At 39.3% G+C, this 25,256-nt stretch overlaps 1 protein-coding gene across 1 annotated transcript in view; it reads left to right on the forward strand.

Moving 5' to 3' along the window:
- Positions 1–25,256, forward strand: part of etfa (electron transfer flavoprotein subunit alpha) — a 110,056-nt gene that overhangs the window by 20,345 nt on the left and 64,455 nt on the right. The window contains exon 4 of the mRNA XM_039773425.1: positions 16,726–16,808. Within this exon, the coding sequence (XP_039629359.1) occupies positions 16,726–16,808 (83 nt within the window). The remainder of the gene's footprint in view (positions 1–16,725; positions 16,809–25,256) is intronic.

The following is a 25,256-nucleotide window of genomic DNA, read 5'->3' on the forward strand; positions in this document are numbered from 1 at the left end:
CATCTCTGAATGCACAACATGTCAAACTTTGAAGCAGATGAGGTACAGTAGCAGGATACAGCGCTGGGTGCTAGACCTGAGGGATGAGAACAGGCAACTAGGCTACAATTTGCACAGGCTCACCAAAACTGAACAAAATAAGATTGGAAAAATTTTTCCTGGTCTGATAAGTCTTGATTCCTGACACGACATTTGGATGGTATGGTGCAAATTTGACATCAACAACATGACAAGACTGGTGGTGGTGGGATATTTTATTGGTGTTATTTGGGCTGCTTAGTACCTTTTGAGCATCATTTAAATGCTACAGCCTACCTGTGTATTTTTGGTGACCATGTCCATCCCTTTATGACTGCTGTGTACCCATCTTCTGATGGCTACTTTCAGCAGGATAACATGCAAAATCGCAAAGCTCAGATTATCTCAAACTGGATTCTTGAACATGACCAGGAGTTCACTGTACTCAAATGGCCTCCACAGTCACCAGATCTCAATCCAACAGAATACCTTTTGGATGTGGTGGAATGGGAGATCTGCAGCAAGTGCATGCTACTATCATGTCAAGATCTGTGAGGAATTTTTCCAGCACCTTGTTGAATCTATGCCACAAAGTATTACAGCGGTTCTGAAGGCAACAGGCGGTCCATCCTGGTACCTGCAATGTGTATCTAATAAAGTAGCAAGTGAGTGTATTTCGAGTATAAAAAAACAGAACCCCCTTATAATGGGGTTGGGGTGCTGCTTATTGATCGTGTGATATGAGAATCTGCTATGAAGAATTCTGTTTAATGCAAAATAATTGTCTGAAAAATAAAGTACTTTTTGTACTGTATAACAAGTAAGTTGTTAGTGTAACTTGTTTTTAAATAGAACAATAGGAATTCCTTAAAAAATCAATTTTCAGGATTGGGAAAATGCACGGATAGGGAGTAGATATGTAAAAGTGAATCCAACAGCAGGCTTGTGCTCCTTTTAAGATGCGTTTTTTAGACTTTTTAGATTTTTTTAGAATTTTGTTTATTTTACAACCAATATATTCCTTCACACTAAGCACAGTGGAGATGTTAAGACAACTGAATATGGTAATAAAAAAGATTTATTTAATTTGGCTTTAAATTTTATTTATACATCTTTTAAATCCCATATACAAGATACTGCTGGTGTGTTTAAGCATTTGTTTTGAGAGAAAAAAAATCAAAGTTAATAAATATTTGGTGTAAAGATTAATGTGACCTTTTAAGAATCTGTTTTGTTTTTTCATCCATATTCCTGATTCCAATACACTGTTGTCTCGCATATGGTTGGGTCGTAATGCTGTCTCTAAATGAAGTACAGATTCCCTATGGTGGACTATGATTCAGACCTGTTTTAATTTCTAAATGATACTATATGTTTCTGTTACCTTTTGAAATGAATAAAGCTTGTTCAGTAATTTAACAGTGTACTGTAGAAGAGGCAACATTTGCCCATTCCAACAAACATTGTGCGCAAGGCAGGAACAATCACAGAACGGTGCTCCAACTGATTGCAAGGTGAATACAAGCACACACACACACACACACGTTACTAATGTTACTAGCGTCCAATTTAGCATCACTAAATCCCCTAACCTGCATGAGTTTGGAAGGAGTCAGGGTACAGCTGTAGACACAAGCATGTGTGTTAAAATTCATGTTGACTGGGATTTATAAAGAGAATGCGCAGTTTTATGCACCTGAATTTTTGTGTGTATGCCATTTTTAGTGTGAATTCTGTGCAAGGTGCTATACATGAGGCCCTGGTGCTTACAAGTTTCAGCTGTCTTCTCGGCTTTATGCACCTTGCAGCACAGGTCAGTCCTCCAGGAAATAATAGGGTGTTGACTGCAGTAGCACAATCGGGTTTGGGCTTTAGGCTAACTTTAAGTGGAGTTGCCAGTAATGGTGACACGACCACTATGTATTTATGCTGATAATAAAATTTTAAAAGAAGAAAGCATTTAATATAAACATAAGGCTAGATTAATGTCCCTAATAAAAATGTCATGAGCAAATTCCCGTTCTGAATGGATGATAACTCCTTCAATGTATGGGAGTTTTTTTTAATTTTACTTATAGTCTTAGATGTACACTGATTTGCTGCTTCACTAAATTTTGCATGTTACCCCATTATGCTTCACTCTTTATTTTGCTTGCACTTTCTGTACTAGCTTAAAGGTTTTTCAGGTTAAAAATAAAACAAAGCAATCAACTAGTGCTACTGATTAGTTACTGTTAACACGTGATTAATTGGTTAAAAATTTCTGCAGTTACCTTTTTAACATTTTTCAAGTTTTTGACTTCACATGTTGCTAATGAAATAGCTCCAGAGGAATCCAGTTAGGATTGGGGTAGTCCAATTTAATTGATTGCTTTCTGTATTGTTTCTTGACAATGATAACACACACCAGAGGGTCTACCCCTGAAGCAAATGTGAATTCAGGAATTGTCATCGGACTCTGATAATGAGCCATAGATGCCTTACTTCTCCTCCACAAAATCTCTTGTTAGTAATACAAACTTGATCAATAAATTGACATTGACTTGGTTCCTTTGCAGTGGTGGAGGCTACAGGATGATAAATAACCATTCCTGGCTAAGTTAGCTAGAAAATATTTAGCATCCCATTCCCATGCCATTACTGTCCCTTGCAGTGTCGGGGTAGTACATTAAAAATTATGTGTATCATGTAGGTAGATTACTTTTTAATGTAATGTGTAACTTAACAAGCACTTATTTTATTAAAGGAAATATACCAACGTTTTTAAAAAAAAAAAAAAAAAAGTGTTATGGAAGCTTATTTCCAACACTCACAAACAACTGTGGTTGTTTGGTGTTGGCTAGTAAGGAGGAGGTTAAGAACATGTGTATCGTGCAGTCTAATAAAGTATTGAACAAAAGTTGTAGGTATGCATTTAGTCCTGTATGTTCTGAGTGGTAAATTTTTAATCTGCATACTTTAGGGTCACCGGGAACCAGTGATCATCACAGCAAACTGGGTGAATGGCAAGGAGCAAATGTGTTAGACAGTATGCCACTCCTTTGCAGGGATTACACTCCCAGCCAATCAGAAAAGACTGCGCTGCATGAAATCCAGTAACAGAAACCTGTTAAAGTGTCGGTGTAGTTTTATTCCAGTTATTTGCTATAGATATGTTAAAACATTCTGATTGGGTGACGCAGCAGTTGGTTTTTATACTGCAAATGTTTGGGGGATCGTGTTGATAAAAAAAAAAAAATGGATGGGTGTTGTTTACTTTATAGCACATGAAGGACTAAATGTTCTTTTCCTAATTTAGAAGTAGTTTATAGCTATATTTAAATTTATTACAAGGTTTATTGGAATTTGTCTGTTGTACCCAATGCTAGAACTAGAATAACAAAGGCAAGGAAAGAGATTTATTTTCATTATAAGTATATCTCTACTAGAGGGAAAAGTATTGTAAAAGTAACACTATTTGTAACTCATTACATTTTATAAGAAGTAACTAATAGCTAATGTAACTGAATTTTAAAAGCAAAATGTCCCAACACTTGATCCCTTGTGAATATTTTGTTTTCTGTATTCTGTATGTATTTGCATCTCATCTCTCCAGTCGTGCAGTTTGTTCAGCTCGGCCTACCCCAGTCACTAGTGGTGTTACCCAAGGCTCTGTTTTGGGCCCTCTTTTATTTATTATCGGTCTTCTACCACTTGGTAATATCTTTAGGAGATTTGGTGTTCAGTTTCATTGTTACACTGATGAAACCCAGCTGTATTTACCTACCAAGCCCAATTCTAACCTTCTTCCCCTCATCATTTCTGATTGCCTTTCTGAAATAACCTGGTTCTCTTCTAATTTTCTCAAACTAAATAATGATAAAACTGAAGTTCTCATTGGCACTAAATCTACTCTCGCCAAACTTGACAGTTTTCCTTTACAATTGATGGTTCTATAGTTTCTTCTTCTTGTCAGGTTAAGAGCTTGGGTGTCATCCTCGACAGCACTCTGTTTTAAAGCTCACATTAACAATATTACCTGGTTTACGTATTTTCACCTTTGCAATATAAATGGTCATTGTCCATTCCTCACACCTAATAATACTGCCGTTTTTGTACATGCTCTGGTAACATCACATATACAGTAGATTACTATAATTCTCTATTGGCTGGCCTCCCTCACAGTCTTGGGCGTCAGCTGGTCCAGAATTTTTTTGCTCGAGTTATTGCCAGAACCACGTCCATAGAACACATCAACCTGGTTCTTTGTGAACTTCACTGGTACCCTGTTAAATACTGTATTAATTTCAACATTCTGCTGTTAACATTTAAAGTTCTTTATCAGTTATGTCTTACTGTATTCTTTATCTTTGCATCATTTTAAAAACAGAATTATTGACAGAACCAGTTCCGATACTTTTTTTTTTTTAAATCTGTTTGAACAACTAATTTAAGTTAAGCTCCTGCATTACCAGACACAGAGAAGCCTTATGATCAATATTAAAGTGTTAACTTTGGTGTTTTTGTAATCAAACTATACACCACAGGTGTTTCCTGTTCATATTTTATTAACAAAATGAAATTCTACAGGCTTATTGTGCAGTAACCATAAAAATACTAAAATACATAAAATTCCCTTAGTATACATATACGGGGGGAGGGGGAATAACTCATTCACTATAGCTTTAGTACTGGCAAATATCAATAAATAAAAAATTAATGAAAGAAAAATAACAATCTCTTTAAATTGTACGTATATCTGGTTAACCAAACCTGGGGGCAAGCCCCGTGTGTGTATGTATATGGGGACTGTATTGGACAAGTGATGAGCAGTGCCTGGTTGTCTCCACACATACCGCTTAGAATTAAGGCCAAAAAGTTCTATCTTGGTCTCATCAGACCAGAGAATCTTATTTCTCACCATCTCAGAGTCCTTCAGGTGTCTTGTAGCAAACTCCATGCGGGCTGTCATGTGTCTTGCCTCTCCTCAGTGTGTGGAGACAACCAGGCACTGCTCATCACTTGTCCAATACAGTCCCCACAGTGAAGCATGGCGGTGGGAGCATCATGCTGTGGGGGTGTTTTTCAGCTGCAGGGACAGGACGACTGGTTGCAATCGAGGGAAAGATAATTGCGGCCAAGTACAGGGATATCCTGGACAAAAACCTTCTCCAGAGTGCTAAGAACCTCAGACTGGGCCGAAGGTTTACCTTCCAACAAGACAATGACCCTAAGCACACAGCTAAAATAACAAAGGAGTGGCTTCACAACAACTCTGTGACTGTTCTTGAATGGCCCAGCCAGAGCCCTGACTTAAACCAAATGGAGCATCTCTGGAGAGACCTAAAAATGGCTGTCCACCAACGTCTACCATCCAACCTGACAGAACTGGAGAGGATCTGCAAGGAGGAATGGCAGAGGATCCCCAAATCCAGGTGTGAAAAACTTGTTGCATCTTTCCCAAGAAGACTCATGGCTGTATTAGCTCAAAAGGGTGCTTCTACTAAATACTGAGCAAAGGGTCTGAATACTTAGGACCATGTGATATTTCAGTTTTTCTTTTTAATAAATCTATAAATTTCAAACTTTTTTTTTTTGTATGTCAATATGGGGTGCTGTGTGTACATTAATGAGAAAAAAAATTAATTTAAATGATTTTAGCAAGTGGCTGCAATATAACAAATAAAAATTGAACAGGGTCTAAATACTTTCTGTACCCTGTGTGTGTGTGTATATATGTGTATGTGTGTGTGTATATATATGTATGTATGGCGCTTCGCAGTGGAGAAGTAGTGTGTTAAAGAAGCAATGAAAAAGAAAAGGGAAATATTTTTTAAAATAACGTAACATGATTGTCAATGTAATTGTTTTGTCACTGTTGTGAGTGAGGAGTGTTGCTGTCATATATATATTTACATATATACACATATATATACACACACACATATATACATACATATATATATCTACATATATACACACACACATATATACATACATATATATATACACACACACACACATATACATACATATATATATATATCTACATATATACACATATATATATACACACACACACAGCTATTTCGTATCAGTGCAATACGCTGCTTGTTAAAACGGATAACTCCCGCTCTTAAGTGCAAGTCTGCGTGGATATTATGAACTATCAGATTTGTTCAAGTTCTATTTAAATTTTAAATAGAAGGAATTTTTATTTAGTCGACAGAAATATCTTTGGTAGGAATGGTAAAAACAGACAGGAATATTATTGTGAATAAATCAACTCAAACCTTAAACAACTTATAATATTTTGCTCTCCATAAAAATATATCCTGTCTAAATTATACAAGTTAGAAATAAAGTAAACGTTAAAAGAACAAACATTCAAATTTCTTTACTCTTATGTAATTTTATATAAAAAATAAACTTAGATTTTAAATATCCCAAAAGATTTTGCTCTCCATAAAAATATATCCTGTCAAAATTATACAAATTCAAATATGAACATGCTGCATAACAAAACCTGGAAATATAAATAAAATGTGTTCCTTTCAGCAATAACAAATCAAATCATTCAGTTGTCTTTGCTCATATGTCATTTTAGAGCTGGACGCCTGGCATCTTTTTGGCACAAGTTCGTTTCTGTTTGGTGTGAGGTTCTGTGTTGTGGAGATTCTCAGGATGGATTGCAGGTGCTCATCAGTGAGGCGACTCCTGTGTGCTGTTTTGTTAGTCTTTATCACTGAGAAGAGCTTCTCACACAGATATGTGCTACCAAACATGCACAAGGTTCGAGCGCATGTAGACGGACTTTTTGTTCTTCAAAGTCACCAAAGCGCCGTGCAAACTCAGTGCGCTCAGTTTATCAGCAAAGTGCGATTTGGGAACACCGTAGTGACGACTTGGTTTAACATTACTTGGCAACAGGGAAAGTGGGGCAAATTGCACTGGTGCATTTGTGTCTCCCATAAAAGCAGCTTCACTTGAAATCACTTTGTGATTGTGCACGGGTAAAAACGTCCGCTGAAGTGTCAGATTCTTATTTAATTCTTCTGCTTTCTGTATCTTCTGCATTGCATTCAGGTTACCCTGATGTTTTGTCTCATAGTGCCGTCTTAGATTAAATTCTGTAATTACAGCCACATTAGCTCCACAAATGAGACACACGGGTTCAGTAAACATATACTCAGCCTCCCATCGGTTTTAAAGGCTCTATTTTCAGAATCAACTTTTCTCTTCAGCATCGTGTGAGCTAGCTTCGCAATAACTTGCAGCATCATAAGCTAGACTTGATTAACGGTAAGTGTTCGCAAGGCAGCTGAAGGCTGCATTATGGGATCTGTAGTTTATTGTGTTACCAGCGCTTCATATACCGGGCCATTAATAACAATAATACAGTATATAAAATGATCTCACGGGCGGATATAATTACGCCGGGCGGATGTGGCCGCGCCCTTGAGTTTGACACATATGGACTAAATAGAACTTGAAAAGATATATTTTTTCAAATGTGATCGCGCAATTCAGATAGAGTTGGCGCGACTACAGCCTGCATGCCTCAATAAGTCATCCTCCCTCGCTCTTACTTTTTACCGTTCATCTAATGAATACACTGAGTATGGCTTTACCAAAACAATCATTGATGGCGAATAAAGTATCCATTATTCGAGTATGTAGATCGGGATATATATATACATATATATATACCAGCGTCGCAGCGAGAAGTAGTGTGTTAAAAAGCTAGAAAAGAAAAGGGAACATTTTAAAAATAACGTAACATGACTGTCAATATACAGTATTTGTTTTGTGAGTGTTACTGAGTGTTGCTGTCATCAAGGATTTGATTATCATTATTTCTTTCAATCAGGTTCGTATTTGTAGGATGTGTTGTGTTCAAGTTACATTCCGTGTTTGTCAATCGTTGTAAAGATGACAGGTTTCATTCATCGATTCGTTTCTTACTGCATCAATAAACAGCTCGTCTTCTTCTTTATCTGAGACCTGACACACTGCATGCACGGGTTTTTTACACTGTCTTCCTTTAGCGGGACATTGACTTTTTCCACGTGTGCTTTGTTTCCGCAGTAGCTGGATTTATGAATATGCTTGTATGTATCAGACGCTTCATATTATTTGCTGCCTTTTCAATTGTGTAATTCGGTTTTTGTTCAGCGCTTTTTGGAACTGTTGCTTTTTATCTGTGCACTGCCGTCAGTTCACGTGAGCCGCTCGGTGTACATGCATCGAAGGTTCCCAGCTGTGCTGGTGCCATCTCGTGCTATGTCCATGGCTGTATTTAATGTTACCTTAGTCCTGGCACTTAAAACTTTCTCGCAGTTTAGCTGAGTTTGTGTCAAACACCACCCTGACCATCTCATCTTCCTCTCCATAAGCACAGTCCTTCACCCGTGAATATTTAGTGGAGTTTGCTATTGGATTGCCGCTGACGGACGGCCTTATATGGGCAGGCACTAAATTACAAACGCCAGCGCAGCCTGTCTATGAACTTAATTTAAAGTGTAGGTTTACATCGTGCTTTGTTTCCGAAGTAGCAGAACTCATGAATATGGTTGTATATGTCACTCGCTCGCTTCTTATTGTTTCGCTGCCTTCTCAATTATATAATGCATGTTTTCTTAGCTTTTTTTTGAGGTCTTCCTGGTTTTCTATGTACTGCGTGATTACGTGGGAGGCGTGATGATGTCACACGAAACTCCGCCCCACGGCGTTCAAGCTCATCTCCATTACAGTAAATGGGAAAAACAGCTTCCAGTTATGACCATTACGCGTAGAATTTCGATATAAAACCTGCCCAACTTTTGTAAGGAAGCTGTAAGGAATGAACCTGCCAAATTTCAGCCTTCCACCCACACGGGAAGTTGGAGAATTAGTGATGAGTGAGTGAGTGAGTGAGGGCTTTGCCTTTTATTAGTGTATATATATATATATATATATATATATATATATGTATATATATATATATATATATAATATATATATATATATATATATATATATATATATATACACTCACCTAAAGAATTATTAGGAACACCATACTAATACGGTGTTTGACCCCTTTAAGCCTTCAGAACTGCCTTAATTCTACGTGGCATTGATTCAACAAGGTGCTGAAAGCATTCTTTAGAAATGTTGGCCCATATTGACAGGATAGCATCTTGCAGTTGATGGAGATTTGTGGGATGCACATCCAGGGCACGAAGCTCCCGTTCTGCCACATCCCAAAGATGCTCTATTGGGTTGAGATCTGGTGACTGTGGGGCCATTTTAGTACAGTGAACTCATTGTCATGTTCAAGAAACCAATTTGAAATGATTCAAGCTTTGTGACATGGTGCATTATCCTGCTGGAAGTAGCCATCAGAGGATGAGTACACAGTGGTCATGAAGGGATGGACATGGTCAGAAACAATGCTCAGGTAGCCCGTGGCATTTAAACAATGCCCAATTTGCACTAAGGGGCCTAAAGTGTGCCAAGAAAACATCCCCCATACCATTACACCACCACCACTAGCCTGCACAGTGGTAACAAGGCATGATGGATCCATGGTCTCATTCTGTTTATGCCAAATTCTGCCTCTACCATTTGAATGTCTCAACAGAAATCGAGACTCATCAGACCAGGCAACATTTTTCCAGTCTTCAACTGTCCAGTTTTGGTGAGCTCATGCAAATTGTAGCCTCTTTTTCCTATTTGTAGTGGAGATGAGTGGTACCCGGTGGGGTCTTCTGCTGTTGTAGCCCATCCGCCTCAAGGTTGTGCGTGTTGTGGCTTCACAAATGCTTTACTGCATACCTCAGTTGTAACGAGTGGTTATTTCAGTCAAAGTTGCTCTTTTATCAGCTTGAATCAGTCGGCCCATTCTCCTCTGACCTCTAGCATCAACAAGGCATTTTCGCCCACAGGACTGCCACATACTGGATGTTTTTCCTTTTTCATACCATTCTTTGTAAACCCTAGAAATGGTTGTGCGTGAAAATCCCAGTAACTGAGCAGATTGTGAAATACTCAGACCGGCCCGTCTGGCACCAACAACCATGCCACGCTCAAAATTGCTTAAATCACCTTTCTTTCCCATTCTGACATTCAGTTTGGAGTTCAGGAGATTGTCTTGACCAGGACCACACCCCTAAATGCATTGAAGCAACTGCCATGTGATTGGTTGATTAGATAATTGCAAACAGGTGTTCCTAATAATCCTTTAGGTGTGTGTGTGTGTATGTATATATATGTGTATATATATGTGTATATATATATATATATATATATATATGTATATATATATATATGTATGTGTATACACACACACACACACACAGGTAGTCTCCAAGTTACAGACATACGAACTCCTTCATCTGTCTGGGGAACGCGACGCAGGCTCCTGGGTAACGGCTGTTCTGCCATCTTCGGCCTAGGGACGCTGCAAGCGGTGGCTGGAGTGGGCGATTTCGCTGTTCGCGCAGTGTAGTGTCCCTCAAGCGGCTCTAGTTGATGAATGGGGCGGTGGGAGCCACACCCCATTCATTCTCTGTGTGCGGCAAGTGGTGACCTGGGGTCCATAGTCACCGGGACCACAGCTACCGCACATGTGCAGGACGGAGGCTTGATGGGGTGGTTCGCTGCCAGCCCACCACGCTGCCACAGCTACTGCTCCTAACTGCCACGTTCGTTCTCTGTGGGCGGCTGGTGATGCTGCAAGCGGTGACCCGGTTGTGGCTGAATGGAGGCCATTACGGGTGAATGGGGGTGTGGCGTATCTGTGTTGCAGCATTGTATAGTGTGCCACGGGTGGCTGCCTGTTGAATGGGGGCGGTGGTGGGCGATTTACTACCAGTCTTTGACCGCACCCTGTTCGTGGTTGGTGGGCAGATGCTGCAGGCAGCATACTGTGTGCAAGTGGAGGTGACTGTGTGGTGCATTGCCCCTCGCTGCCCCCATTCATTCTCAATAGCAAGCCTGCTTGTACTGTTATGTACATAGCAGGAAGTTGTCTCTTGACAGTACACCCGACGTGCTGATGAGGGGTGCCTTCCTGCTGTGATAGCGTGTACAGTGCTGTGCAGAAGAGCTCATCTTAACCTTTTGTCTTCACCCTTCAACAATAGATTGATAGATACTTTATTAATCCCAAGGGGAAATTCACAGAATCCAACAATATTAAATTAAAGAGTGATAACAATGAAGATATAACAGACAGACAATTTTGTATAATATTAACGTTTACCCCCCTGGGTGGAATTGAAGAGTCGCAAAGTGTGGGGGAGGAACGATCTTCTCAGTCTGTCAGTGGAGGAGGACAGTAACGGCAATCTGTCGCTGAAGCTACTCCTCTGTCTGGAGATGATCCTGTTCAGTGGATTATTGAGTCCATTATTGACAGGAACTCCAGAGCTTTGTTCATAAGGGACTGTAATGTACTTTTTTTTTTTTTTATTTGATTTGAACATTTTTCAGGTAATCTAGGATTTAAAAAATTTCACATTTAACAATTTAAATGTATGTTTTATGTACTATGTGTATGCAGCATATGCAGTTGGATTTATTGTAGTTCTATTAATTGAAATAAATAATTGCAATGGCAAGGACAATAATTTTAATTATAAGTTTTATTGCAATTGTGCACACCGCCTGGTTGAACAGAGTGCAAAACATTTATATGTAGAATACAAGAAGCACTTTTTCTTTTTAAAACCCCATTCCAATCAAGTTGGAATTTTGTGGTAATCCTTAATTACATATTTATTTGAAATTTGAACAAAGACAACATATCAAATGATGAAACTGAGAAATGCAGTTGTAAGAGCCATTTGCTAGTTATTTACGTTATATTAAGTTTTTGCCTATATAATAGTTCATAGTCTATGGCGGGTTCTTATAACCCCGAGAAGCTGAATTGAATTGGTATGTTGTATTTCTTGTCTCACTGACTATAGATTAGTCTCAGTTAGTGACCTGTCTTGCCATATTTAAGGCATGGAGGGCATATGGTTTTAAACCGTGCCTTAATGTGCCCAATATTAAGTAATGTAAAGTGCTCTATTGAACTTGCAGTGCCAAACGTTTTGAGTGTTCTGAAGGCGAAGTAAAGCATCTTTAAGTTTAGAAACATCAGAAGTTATACAAGAAAATTTAGAGTGCTGTGAAAAAGTATTTGCCCCCTTCCTGATGTCTTCATTTTTTTGCATGTTTGTCACACTTAAATGTTTCAGATCAGCAAACACATTTATATATTAAACAAAGATAACCAAAGTAAACACAAAATGCAGTTTTTAAGTGATGGTTTTATTTATTAAGGGAAAAAAAACTATCCAAACCTAAATGGCCCTATGTGAAAAGTAATCAGTCTTGCCTTACTCACCTTCATAACATTAGTTGTGTTATGAAAGGTATACTGCATTTTGAATTTGATGCAGGCATCACGTTTCAGAGTTTTGGACAGGGGCATCAATATATTGGAAAAGTGGTGTAATGCTAAAAACAAAACACCTGGTATAACATCTTATTAATAATTAGGTTAATTAGCAACAGATCAGTAAAGTGCCTGGATATATATAATAACAGCATCCTAGAGAGGCGGAGTCTCTCAGAAGTAAACCTGGCAAAGGGTTCACCACTCTGTGAAAGTCTGTACGAGTAAATAGTGCAATAAGTTAAGAATAAGTTCCTCAAACCTAATTTTGCAAAGAATTTGTGGATTTCATCATCTATGGAACATTAAATGATTCAGAGAATCCAAATAAATCTCTGTACTCAAGTGATATGACCCTGAACTTTGAACCCGCAGCCAGCACTGCATTAAAAATAGAAATGATTCTTTAGTGGAAATCACTGCACGGCTCAGGAAAACTTATGGAATCCATTGTCTCTAAAACACAGTTCATCGTTGCATCCTAAAAATTCAAGTTATAATTCTACCTCATCCAAAGAATCATATGTAAACAGTAAACATTATCCAGCAACATTCCCTTCTTTTCTCGGTCCAAGCTCATTTAAAATGAACCAAGGTGAAATGGAAAACTGTCGTGGTCTAATGAGTCAAAATTTGAAATTCTTTTTTTGGAAATCATGAATGTGCATCCTTCAGGCTAAAGAGGAGCAGGACCAACAAACAAGTTTATCAGCACACAGTTCAAAAGCCAGTATTTGTGATGGTATGGTGATGCATTAGTGCACATGGCACAGGTAGCTTACACATCTGGGACGGCACCATTAATGCTGAACATTATCTACATAGTTTGGAGCAACATGCTCCAAAGATATTACCAAATCACATTTTACATATACAGGTAATAAATATTTTGTTGTAATGAGATTCTGTATTTGTAGCTATAGTGCTTTCTTTAACTTGTGTCCAGGCGTCTGCAATCATTTCAATAGCTTCTTTTGCATTCATTTTGATCTTCTCCTGTCTACAAGTTATGCTGACGAGAGTTTTTCTCAGCATTTCCTTGCTATAATACACTTTCAGGGTGCAAATGATGCCAAAATCCAATGGTTGAAACACTGCTGTGCAATTGGGTGCGAGGAATTCAACGCGAACATTATCTAAATGCGGAAGCATGTTGTGGGCAGTACAGTTATCAGTCAGAAGCCGAATCATCCTTTTCTTCGTATTGTGAGGTTTCTGAACTCTTTCGGGATCCCCACCATTTTCCCCCAAATGGGAACATCACGCTGAAGTCCGTCCCGTAGCATGATTGCCGCATCTGTGGAAGTTTGTTTGTCCTTTGCTGGGGCATGGCAACAGCAGGCTCACAGCGGTGCAGTGAGGCGCCACAGAAGCAAATCCTAAAAGATTGGGGTTGCGCTATAAGTCCCTGTCTTACACCCCAAAACACAAGGCTGAGTCTCAGTACTTTAGCAAAACCAGCTTTATTCAGCTTGAAACAGGAATAGCACAGTTATTTATTGTAGCGGGATCTGACACTCTCCCATAAACAGACACAGCAGTCCGGCAGGGTCATGGCCACGTTAATAGCCAAGTAATCCTTTTCCCTGCATTTGCAATGTTCCTTGCATCACCCATCGAGTTTGCTTTGGCGGAGAGACGCAGCAGAATTTTGAGCCTGCTGTTGCCCAGGCAACATATAAACAGTCTTCCACAGACACAGTGATTGCACTTCAGGGCGCTCTTCGGCGTGTTGTCCAGTTGTGGGAGGTCCCAACTTCACATTTTCTTGAATAAGTGCCGCATTAGCACCAGTGAACTACATAAAAACTGCTTTTTCGACGTCTTCAAATGCAGCAGTTCGGATACATTTGCAACCCAAAATTTTTTCTTTTTTTTTGCTCGGTCTTTCAAGAAAGTTGACAGTGTCAATGGCAAAATTCCGAATTCACTGGCAACGTCTTTTTTCTTTTTGCCGCAATCGAGAGCTGCAAAAATGTAAAGGTTTTTTTATAATATGAACTGCTATCGTTTTTTCGTGTCTGCCGTTTCTATAGAAGTGTGACAATGAGTTAAATTCCAATGGATGTTTTTCAAATGTTAACGAGCAATAAGCAAAAGGTATCACTGAAAACCAATGAAAACAAAAACCGCAAAATGTTTTTTACAATGTTTGTTTGGGGATCGTTGTGCACAACTGAGCCGTGACCACAGAACTAACTGCTCTGTGGATGATTCATTCTGGCATTTCAAGGTCTTTTGGGCACTTTGTTGTAATGAAGGTATCTGCTGAATGTATTTTGTAGTAACAAGATTTCTATAGACTCTTGTCATTTGGTGAAACTGTCGGGACCATAAATATACTTTGTTGTAATGAAAATGTAATTGATATTAGTTATAATGGAATTTTACCTGTGTTGCAACAGCAGGGTTTTGAAATAAAGGAGTCCAGGTGCTAAACTGGCCTGTCTGTAGTCTAGACCTGTCACTTGAAATTAAATGAAATTATGAAATGAAAAATGCAACTAAGGAGCCTCCAGACTGTTAAGCAGCTGAAATCCTCTGTCAGACAAAAATGAGATAACATTTCACTTTCAAAACTACAGCAGCTGGTCTCCTGAGTTTTGAAACATTTATAGGATGTTTAGATTAGAGTTGTGCTCTTGTTGACTAGCAATTTGAAGTTATATTCATTTCATTGATGTGTTTTAAAATCTGGCCTGTCCTAAACTCGCTCACCCCACCCCTGACCTAGTTATCTCATTTAAAGAAGAGCCCTAGCCTACTCTGCACATCGGCATTTGTGATACATCAGTGACCCTCATTTTCTGATCTGACTTGTCCAGATTGTATAAGTAAGGTTCATCTGCCCCAAAAGACAACCAGATAGCCTCTAAACCTATGCTCCTGTATCTAATAAGATTTGAGATGGACATCAAACGTTCTCATCTCCTCACACTTACCTAGAATGGTGCACAAGTACATGTTCTTAGTCTCTCTCTTTGTAAGTCAAGCATTTTGGTCCTTAATATAGGATCTACTCCACATCAAACCAGGGTTTTTTATCCACATGTTGATGGAGGTTTTCCATCAGTATACTGTTAAGGCATTGAACTCGCCACTTGATTTTAGTTGTTTGTTTGTTATTCAGTTTTTGTGGAACCTTTGGCATGATCTTTACAAATTACACTTAATATTATTTTGCAGGAATTAGGTGAATAGGATTGTTGAGCTTTATTTGGCTGAATGGCCTGTTCTTATCAAAAATTGTTCAAATGTGTTAAAGAGAGCAATGGAAAACTGCTTAGTGAGAATTAACTTTCTTCCCTTCTTGCTTATGGATTAAACTTTTACTATGAATCTTAATTTCATTTCCTTCTCACTTACGTAAGCTTTCAGCGTGTCTTAATGTACTATTATTATAGCTTGCTGTGGTTTTTCTTTTATGATTGGTTAGTGCTTCCTACTGTGGTGCTTGCAGCAAATTTAGAAGCTTTCACATTGTCATGTTCGATACCTGTTAGTTCTTGACTTTTCCTAGCTGAAAGCAAATGATTAAACCTTTCTGATAGTGTTTTCCCTCTTTTCCAAGTTTCATACTTCAAGTCATGGTAATATTATTTTAAATGTGTATAGTATGTATTAATATTGTTACTGTCTTCCCTGACACCTCAATCATCTTAACTCTCTTGTCATTGTTCATTTTACCCAGAACAGCTAATATGAACCCTTTATATATTCCTGCGTTCCCTTAAATTTTGCTTAAGCTTTGATACCATAGAGAGAGAGAGAGAACATTAGTAAAAACATTTTAAAATTAATAAATGCTGTTGGCAAGTAAAATCTAAATTTTCAGTGAAACTTAAAAGATAAAAGTTTGTATAGGAGCTCCTAAGTGTTTTTAACAAAAAATTTAAAACCAGTGTAATGTCTGTTTATAGTCCAGGCTCTTTTTTTAGCATAGCAAAGGTTCCTTTTCCAGTGCTATTAAAAGAAGCATTACTCTTACCAACAAAGCGGTAGAGTGTTGTACCGTGTTACCCTACTTTCTCCTGTATCAATCTATGGCTATCTCCTGTAACTGTCTAGACAAATCAATTTAATACTGAAGTGTTTTTATTTTTGTTTCTTTTATTTTCAAATTGTAAACATCCTAGAGTTGTTAAAGCTAAAATTACGCCTTGCTTTAGAATGTACTTAGTTTGACCTTGTTCATGTAATTCTGTGACACCCTTTTAAACAAAAATAAAGTGTGAATATAATGCTATGTGTTTTGCATGGTATTGTTAATAGTAATTTTTAAACTTTATCTACAGAGGAGCTGAGTCCATTGATACTGGCTTCACAGAAACAGTTTAACTTCACCCATATCTGTGCTGGAGCTTCTGCCTTTGGAAAGGTAATTATTGAAAATATATATAGCAGATTTTTCAGATTGACGTTATAGCATTGTGACATAAAATGTGGTGGTGAAGTCTATAATTGTTTCATCCAGTCAGTAACTCCGTCTACTTTCTGCAGTGGTCTTCTGTGCAAAATTAATTAAAACTGTTTTTTATATATTAATATAAAACAACATGACAATCAAAAGCAAGCATGAGTAATTATTTGTATATTTTATTGGAGTAGCTACTCTTGAGGTTTGAATGGAATAATAGTTCTGAAAAGTGAACATTGAAGAGGCAGCACTACAAAGCTATTTATATAGCACTTATATAATTGTTTTATGGCATTAAAATACTGAGGCAACCAGTTGAATGTGGTTTATAAACTTGAATCATATATATATTTATGTTTAATCTTTTTATACAGTTGTTAATCTATTTAATTTTATATGATTTCAAATTATGGCAGTGAGGCATCAGTCAATGGTTAGTACTGCTATTTCAGGGCACTGGATTTCATTGCTATTGCCATTGTTTATTTGGAGTTTGCACATTCCTCTGTGCTTCCTTGGGTTGTTTTCTGCATGGAATTTCCTCTAACTTCCAGAACACATTTCACTCATGTTGTCTAGCAAGTAAATTGGCCTAATATGCATAATAATGGATGGATGGATGCATAAATGTCTGTTTGCTTTTTGATGTTCTGGCAAACTTTCCAGGTTTGGTTCTTGCTTTGAGCCCAAGGACTCTTCTAAATAAGTAATAATAATGAAGAGAAGATACTTAAAATATTGACAATGCAACATTAAGTACATTTAGTTGTTTAATTTATAAAACACCTAAAAATGCAGTGTTTCAATTTATATAAATGAAAGATGGGTAGGGACTTTACATTGTCTAGGCTCAAGGAGCCAAAAGAAGCATAATAGGGGAAAGAAAAAAACTAAATAACCATATTTAGCATATTTAAGCTATCGCATGCATTTTGGTGTGTTTTCAATATGTGTGTTGTAGTTGAAAAGAGGCAGTCTGTCCTGTTCTTTCTCTTTATGTCACATGCATAGTGAATCCTGTTTCTGTGAAGAATGGTGCTCACCATGTGTCACATTCGTTTGAAAGCTACAGTTTTCACTAGCATCTTTTAAGCAACAGTAAATGAGTCATGAAAACTTCATTCTTTACACATGCATGATGAGCAAAAAAGTGTTTGCACATACAGTCATGCGGCAATTTATGGCTGACCTAGCTGAAGCCATTCGTACTTGAAGCTGACAGCCATTGGGAAAACAATAAGGTGGTAATGTTGTGAAATTGCAAAAATCAGCCGCTACAGTCTGCAAAGGCCATATTTCTTTTGTTCATCACTTATTGCGGCAGTGTTTCTTGCCAGAGAATGATACGCTCTGCATAGAAGTAATGAGAGATGCGGTGGTGGAGCTGCAGAGAAACAGTCTCTCGGCTGTCTGCTTTCCTGTACAGAAGCTGCAACTCACAAATGGCTACAGACTAGCAATATATATTGTGGCAGACAGCTGGGATACATGCCCTTTTGACACTGGGTCCGGGGGAGCAGCCATAAGATGCACACTACGTCCCCTGGAACACATGGTGGCAGCCCTCCTGGGTTACATCGGGGCCACAGGCATGGGACTTCAGGGCTCAGCCCTTTTGGGCTCCGTGGCCACCACCTGGAGGAGCTACACGGAATGCAGCCACACCCAGAAGTGCAGCCTGAATTAGGTTAATTATCACCTGAAGCATTTCCGGGTGGGCTAAAACAAGTGCCTGCAGCAACTACTCGGGAGGAGGAGGATGAAGCTGCCTGGGAGGAGTGGAGAAAGAAGAGTGTGTTTTCTTTTGGTGTATGTTTTGGGGACTGTGTATGGCCTTTGGGACATGGGGAAGTGTGCCGCACCGCAGAAAAATAAATATTTTTGTTCTTTTTCACGTGTGCCTCTGTTGTCCGTCTGTGTCGGGTCGGCTTCAACTATGCGCTTATTCCACCAATATATACAGTGATCCCTCCTCGATCGCGGGGGTTGCGTTCTGGTTCCCGCAATAGGTGAAAATCTGCGAAGTACAAATCATGTGTTTGTATGGTGGTTTTTTTTTATATTTTAAGCCATTACAAACTCTCCCACACCGTTTATAAATATTCCCTGCACAGTTATACAGCATAATCCCTTTGTATTCTCTTAGATATTAGGTAAGATTCATTGAAATTATGTATGTAAACACACTGTTTATATACAGTAAAACCTAAATATTAAAGATATCGAGTGTCTCCGATATCACATATGTTACAGCCATTATGATAGACAGGCCACCAGCAATAAATACGTACAATGCAAGAAAAATTGTATACAGTAAATGTGTGTACAGTGACACTAAGCGTCATACATGTACTAAGTACTGTAAGTAGAAAATTAATTATGGTTACTCACCAACAATGACACGATGACTTGTCCGATAACGATGAGTTTAATTTTACTGCACAACAAAGGAGAGCGTTAACAGCCCTTCTAAAGGAGCCACTTCAGGCAACTGTGTAGCACTGCCGTTCTTCTTCTTCTTCAATCCAAATCCCTAAAACAAATTCCATCCAGACTACTACCTTATTACATCCACTTACAACTTGTTTTGCACCCTGGTTAAAAGGACACTGTGGCCGTAGATCTTATATTCCTTTCCTACTTTTTAAATAAAAAGAATCATAGCCTCATTGATGCTGTAATGGCGTCCTACAGCGGTGTAGCTTTTCCCTTCCTTCAACAAATCCAAAACATTTTGCCTTTTCGGCAATCGTTAACATCTTCCGTTGGTGCTTGGGCACAGACCCTGAAGCAGTAGCAGGAGCAGATCGTTTTGGAGCCTTAATGAAGGGCTTGACTATGCACAAAGATCAACATAAAAGAGCACAAAAGTTAATTCTTTACACAGCGAAACACGTTGATGCTGAATGAGCAAGACAAGACTTCCTGGTTAACACCGCATTCAGCTCACAGGAACTTAACTGCGTGCTTTGATTGGTTAGCTTCTCAGCCATCCGCCAATAGCGTCCCTTGTATGAAATCAACTGGGCAAACCAACTGAGGAAGCATGTACAGGAAGTAAAAAGACCCATTGTCCGCAGAACCCGCGAAGCAGCGAAAAATCCGTGTTATATATTTAGTTATGCTTACATATAAAATCCGCGATAGAGTGAAGCCGCGAAAGTCGAAGCGCGATATAGCGAGGGATTAGGGCCGATTTATACTTCACGCTCAAAACGCGTACGCGCCCGCATCATGGCTGCCACGCGTTCCCAGCATTCGTTTCACGCGTCCTCTGAGCAGGTCCTCAGAAATTAACGCGACGCGTGTGCGAGTTGCAGTACCAGCAAAAAGTCGGGGGGCGCAGTGTGCTAAAAGTCGGAACGTGATGTCAGAGTCTCTGTTTACTATCTACATGTGACAGCAAGCCTCTATGGAGATCCTTCGGGGATCGATGTGCGCGCTTTGCTGTTTGATGAATGGTTCAAAGTGGTGAAGCAAAATGCCGACATACAGATGCATTCGTGGTGCTTTTATATTCAAGCGTCGCATATTCCCGATCGTAATGACATGATACATCTCACATACCATCTTTTGTGCCGTCTATTTTTTATTTCTTTACTTTACCTGCTGTCTGGTCCAAGAAGCTCGTAGCAATTAAAAACTGGGATGACGTTTACGATGGTCTGCTTTAATAATAAAGTAAACTACGAGGTTAAAGTGGACATTTCGAGATTAAAGCTGAAATTTCCACTTTAACCACAAAATACAGCGCTATACATTATGTTGCCGATGTGAAGTTGCAAAAAAAAATGTGTATGTGTGTGTGTGTATGTATGTATGTATGTATGTATGAATGAAAAGGCGCTATATAGGCACCTGGCCTGACACAGAGGCACGTATAAAAAGTACAATGACTATTTTTCTTCATCTGTGGGACACGTGCCCCGTGCCACACAGCCCAAACACAGTCCCAAAGCACAAAACTCACAGAAAACCACAATTCTCCACCTCGCTCCACCACTCCTCCCAGACAAGCTTTGTCTCCTTCCTCCCAACTCTGGCTCTTCGAGTGGTGGTGGCTGGGCCCTTTTATAGCCCACCCCGGAAGTGTTCCAGGTGATGAACCACCTGGTCCTAATTGCACTTCCAGGTGGGGCTGAAGACTCATTCAGCCGGGCTGTGGGAAGCAGACAGCCCCCCCTAGGAGCCATCCCGGGCCGCAACCCAGCTGTTGAGGACTCCATCTCCCATAGAGCCCTGCGGGCGGTTGGGGAATCACCGTCGGCCAGGGAGGCTGCCACCAATCGTCCCGGGGGAGGTATTGGACTGCCCATGGTGGCTCCCCCGTAACATAAGCAGCAGGGACGTCCCTGGCTACAACTGTTGCTGGGGGTGGCAGAATCCATCAAGGAAGAAAAATGAAAAACATTATTTGTTGAAAATCTTTATCCATTCCTAAATAATTAAATGGGCAGGCTATTTCGTATCAGTGCAATACGCTGTTTGTTAAAACGGATGACTCCCGCTCTTACGTGCAAGTCTGCGTGGATATTATGAACAATCATATCTGTTCAAGTTCTATTTAAGTTTTAAATAGAAGGAATTTTTATTTAGTCGACAGAAATATCTTTGGTAGGAATGGAAGTTAAATGTAGGCATCATTGCATAAATTTTTCTTCACCATACAAATGTAAAGAGTAAATTAGCCTTACATTCCAACCAAAGATATTTGTGTCGACTAAATCAGGGGTGTCAAACTCAATTGTACAGGGGGCCAAAATCCAAAACACACTTTAGGTCTTTAGCCGAACAGGATAAACATTTATTGAACACACTAAAACTAAACTTTTAAAACTTAACCTTTTTGAACATAAATATGAATAAAAGCAGACAGGAATATTATTCCGGAATAAATCAACTCAAACCTTAAATAACTTATAATATTTTGCTCTCCATAAAAAATATCCTGTCTTAATTATACAAGTTAGAAATAAAGTAAACGTTAAAAGAACAAACATTCAAATTTCTTTACTCTTATGTAATTTTATATAAAAAATAAACTTAAATTTTAAATATCCCAAAAGATTTTGCTCTCCATAAAAATATATCCTGTCAAAATTATACAAATTCAAATATGAACATGCTGCATAACAAAACCTGGAAATATAAATAAAATGTGTTCTTTTCAGCAATAACAAATCAAATCATTCAGTTGTCTTTGCTCATATGTCATTTTAGAGCTGGACGCCTGGCATCTTTTTTTGGCAACAAGTTCGTTTATGTTTGGTGTGAGGTTCTGTGTTGTGGAGATTCTCAGGATGGACTGCAGGTGCTCATCAGTGAGGCGACTCCTGTGTGCTGTTTTGTTAGTCTTCATCACTGAGAAGAGCTTCTCACACAGATATGTGCTACCAAACATGCACAAGGTTCGAGCCACATGTAGATGGAGCTGGAGCATTTCTGCGGGAATGGAGTGAATAAACTGTGCGGGCCCTGCAGTATCGTACTTTGCCTTCAGTGTGCCATTACACTGCAGCTCAATCACCTCCATCTGAATCTGCACAGGTGCAGTTTCCACATCGACAGCAAATGGGTTGCTTAAACAACTCAAAATTCTTTTTGTTCTTCAAAGTCACCAAAGCGCCGTGCGAACTCAGTGCGCGCGCGCTCAGTTTATCAGCAAAGTGCGATTTGGGAACACCGTTGTGCCGACTTGGTTCAACATTACTTGGCAACAGGGAAAGTGGGGCAAGTTGCACTGGTGCATTTGTGTCTCCCATAAAAGCAGCTTCACTTGAAATCACTTTGTGATTTTGCACGGGTAAAAAGTCTGCTGAAGTGTCAGATTCTTCTTTAACTCTTCTGCTTTCTGTATCTTCTGCATTGCATTCAGGTCTTTCAGGTTATCCTGATGTTTTGTCTCATAGTGCCGTCTTAGATTAAATTCTGTAATTACAGCCACATTAGCTCCACAAATGAGACACACGGGTTTACCGGCAATGTCAGTAAACATATACTCAGCCTCCCATCGGTTTTTAAAGTCTCTATTTTCGGAATCAACTTTTCTTTTTGGCATCGTGTGGGCTAGCTTCGCAATAACTTGCAGCATCATAAGCTAGACTTGATTAACGCGGTAAGTGTTCGGCAAGGCAGCTGAAGCGCTGCATTATGGGATCTGTAGTTTATTGTGTTACCAACGTTTCATATCCCCGGGCCATTAATAACAATAATATAGTATATAAAATGATCTCACAGGCCGGATATCATTACACGCCGGGCCCGATGTGGCCCGAGGGCCTTGAGTTTGACACATATGGACTAAATAGAACTTGAAAAGATATATTTTTTCGAATGTGATTGCATAATTCAGATCGAGTTGACGCGCACTACATCGAGCCCGCATGCTATTGTTGTTTTGCCTGCGTGCCTTAATAAGTCACCCTCCTCTCGCTCTTACTTTTTTACCGTTCATCTAATGAATACACTGAGTATGGCTTTACCAAAACAATTATTGATGGCGAATCGATTATTCATAAAGCTTCAATTGGTGTTCTGTTTTTCTGTGTTTAATCTCATATTTTTTTCATACTTCTTCTCAAACCAAGGGTGTGTGAGGGTAAAATGAATCGGGAAGCGCTGATCAAAGCTTCTCAGCTGTGCTTGTGCTAAGAAAAGGAAACATTTTAAAAATAACGTAACACGATTGTCAATGTAACCTTTTGTAAGTAGTGCCTGGAGGATTCAGTGTGGAGAAACTGTAGAGACAGCGTCTGTATTAACTTGTGGATTTTTCTGTGAGTATTTGGTGGCAGCATCACAAAGTCGCTTTCGTAACACTGAGTGCGTTAGCTGCGGAGCTCAGCTCAGAGCGAAATGAGGTGAATGGGAGGGGAGATGATGACGTGACTCCCCCACCCACCTTAACTGTCAATCCCCCACAAACACAGTCTCTTGGAATTTGCATAAGCACAGCCCTTCACGTGCAATTTTAACTTGGTTACAAAGTGATCAAAACTCTCATTTATATCCTGCGTCCTCTCATTAAACTTGTATCCTGCATTACCCGTGGGCATGACAAACGCCAGCGGCAGCCTGTCTATGAACTTAATTTAAACTTTAGGTTTACACCTTGCTTTGTTTCCGAAGTAGCAGCACTCATGAATATGGTTGTATATGTCACTCGCTCGCTTCTTATTGTTTTGCTGCCTTCTCAATTATATAATGCATGTTTTCTTCAGCGCTTTTTGGAGCTCTTCCTGGTTTTCTACGCACTGCGTTGACCGTCAGTTCACGTGATTACGTGGGAGGCGTGATGATGTCACATGAAACTCCTCCTCCACGGCTTTAGAGCTCAACTCCATTACAATAAATGGAGAAAAATAGCTTCCAGTTATGACCATTACGCGTAGAATTTCGAAATGAAACCTGCCCAACTTTTGTAAGGAATGAGCCTGCCAAATTTCAGCCTTCTACCTACACAGGAACTTGGAGAATTAGTCAGTCAGTCAGTCAGGGCTTTGCCTTTTTTTAGTGTGTATATATATATATATATATATATATATATATATATATATATATATATATATACACACACAAACCGGATTCAAAAAAGTTGGGACACTGTACAAATCGTGAATAAAAACTGAATGCAATGATGTGGAGGTGCCAGCTTCTAATATTTTATTCAGAATAGAACATAAATCACGGAACAAAAGTTTAAACTGAGAAAATGTATCATTTTAAAGGAAAAATATGTTGATTCAGAATTTCATGGTGTCAACAAATCCCAAAAAAGTTGGGACATGGCCATTTTCATCACTGTGTGGCATCTCCCCTTCTTCTTACAACACTCAACAGACGTCTGGGGACCGAGGAGACCAGTTTCTCAAGTTTAGAAATAGGAATGCTCTCCCATTCTTGTCTAATACAGGCCTCTAACTGTTCAATCGTCTTGGGCCTTCTTTGTTGCACCTTCCTGTTTATGATGTGCCAAATGTTCTCTATAGGTGAAAGATCTGGACTGCAGACTGGCCATTTCAGTACCCGGATCCTTCTCCACGCAGCCATGATGTTGTGATTGATGCAGAATGTGGTCTGGCATTATCTTGTTGAAAATGCAGGGTCTTCCCTGAAAGAGATGACGTCTGGATGGGAGCATATGTTGTTCTAGAACCTGAATATATTGTTCTGCATTGATGGTGCCTTTCCAGACATGCAAGCTGCCCATGCCCCACGCACTCATGCAACCCCATACCATCAGAGATGCAGGCTTCTGAACTGAGCGTTGATAACAACTTGGGTTGTCCTTGTCCTCTTTGGTCCAGATGACATGGCGTCCCAGATTTCCAAAAAGAACTTCGAATCGTGACTCGTCTGACCACAGAACAGTCTTCCATTTTGACACACTCCATTTTAAATGATCCCAGG

The sequence above is a fragment of the Polypterus senegalus genome, chromosome 12, assembly GCF_016835505.1.
Source record: "Polypterus senegalus isolate Bchr_013 chromosome 12, ASM1683550v1, whole genome shotgun sequence".
Taxonomy (NCBI): domain Eukaryota; kingdom Metazoa; phylum Chordata; class Cladistia; order Polypteriformes; family Polypteridae; genus Polypterus; species Polypterus senegalus.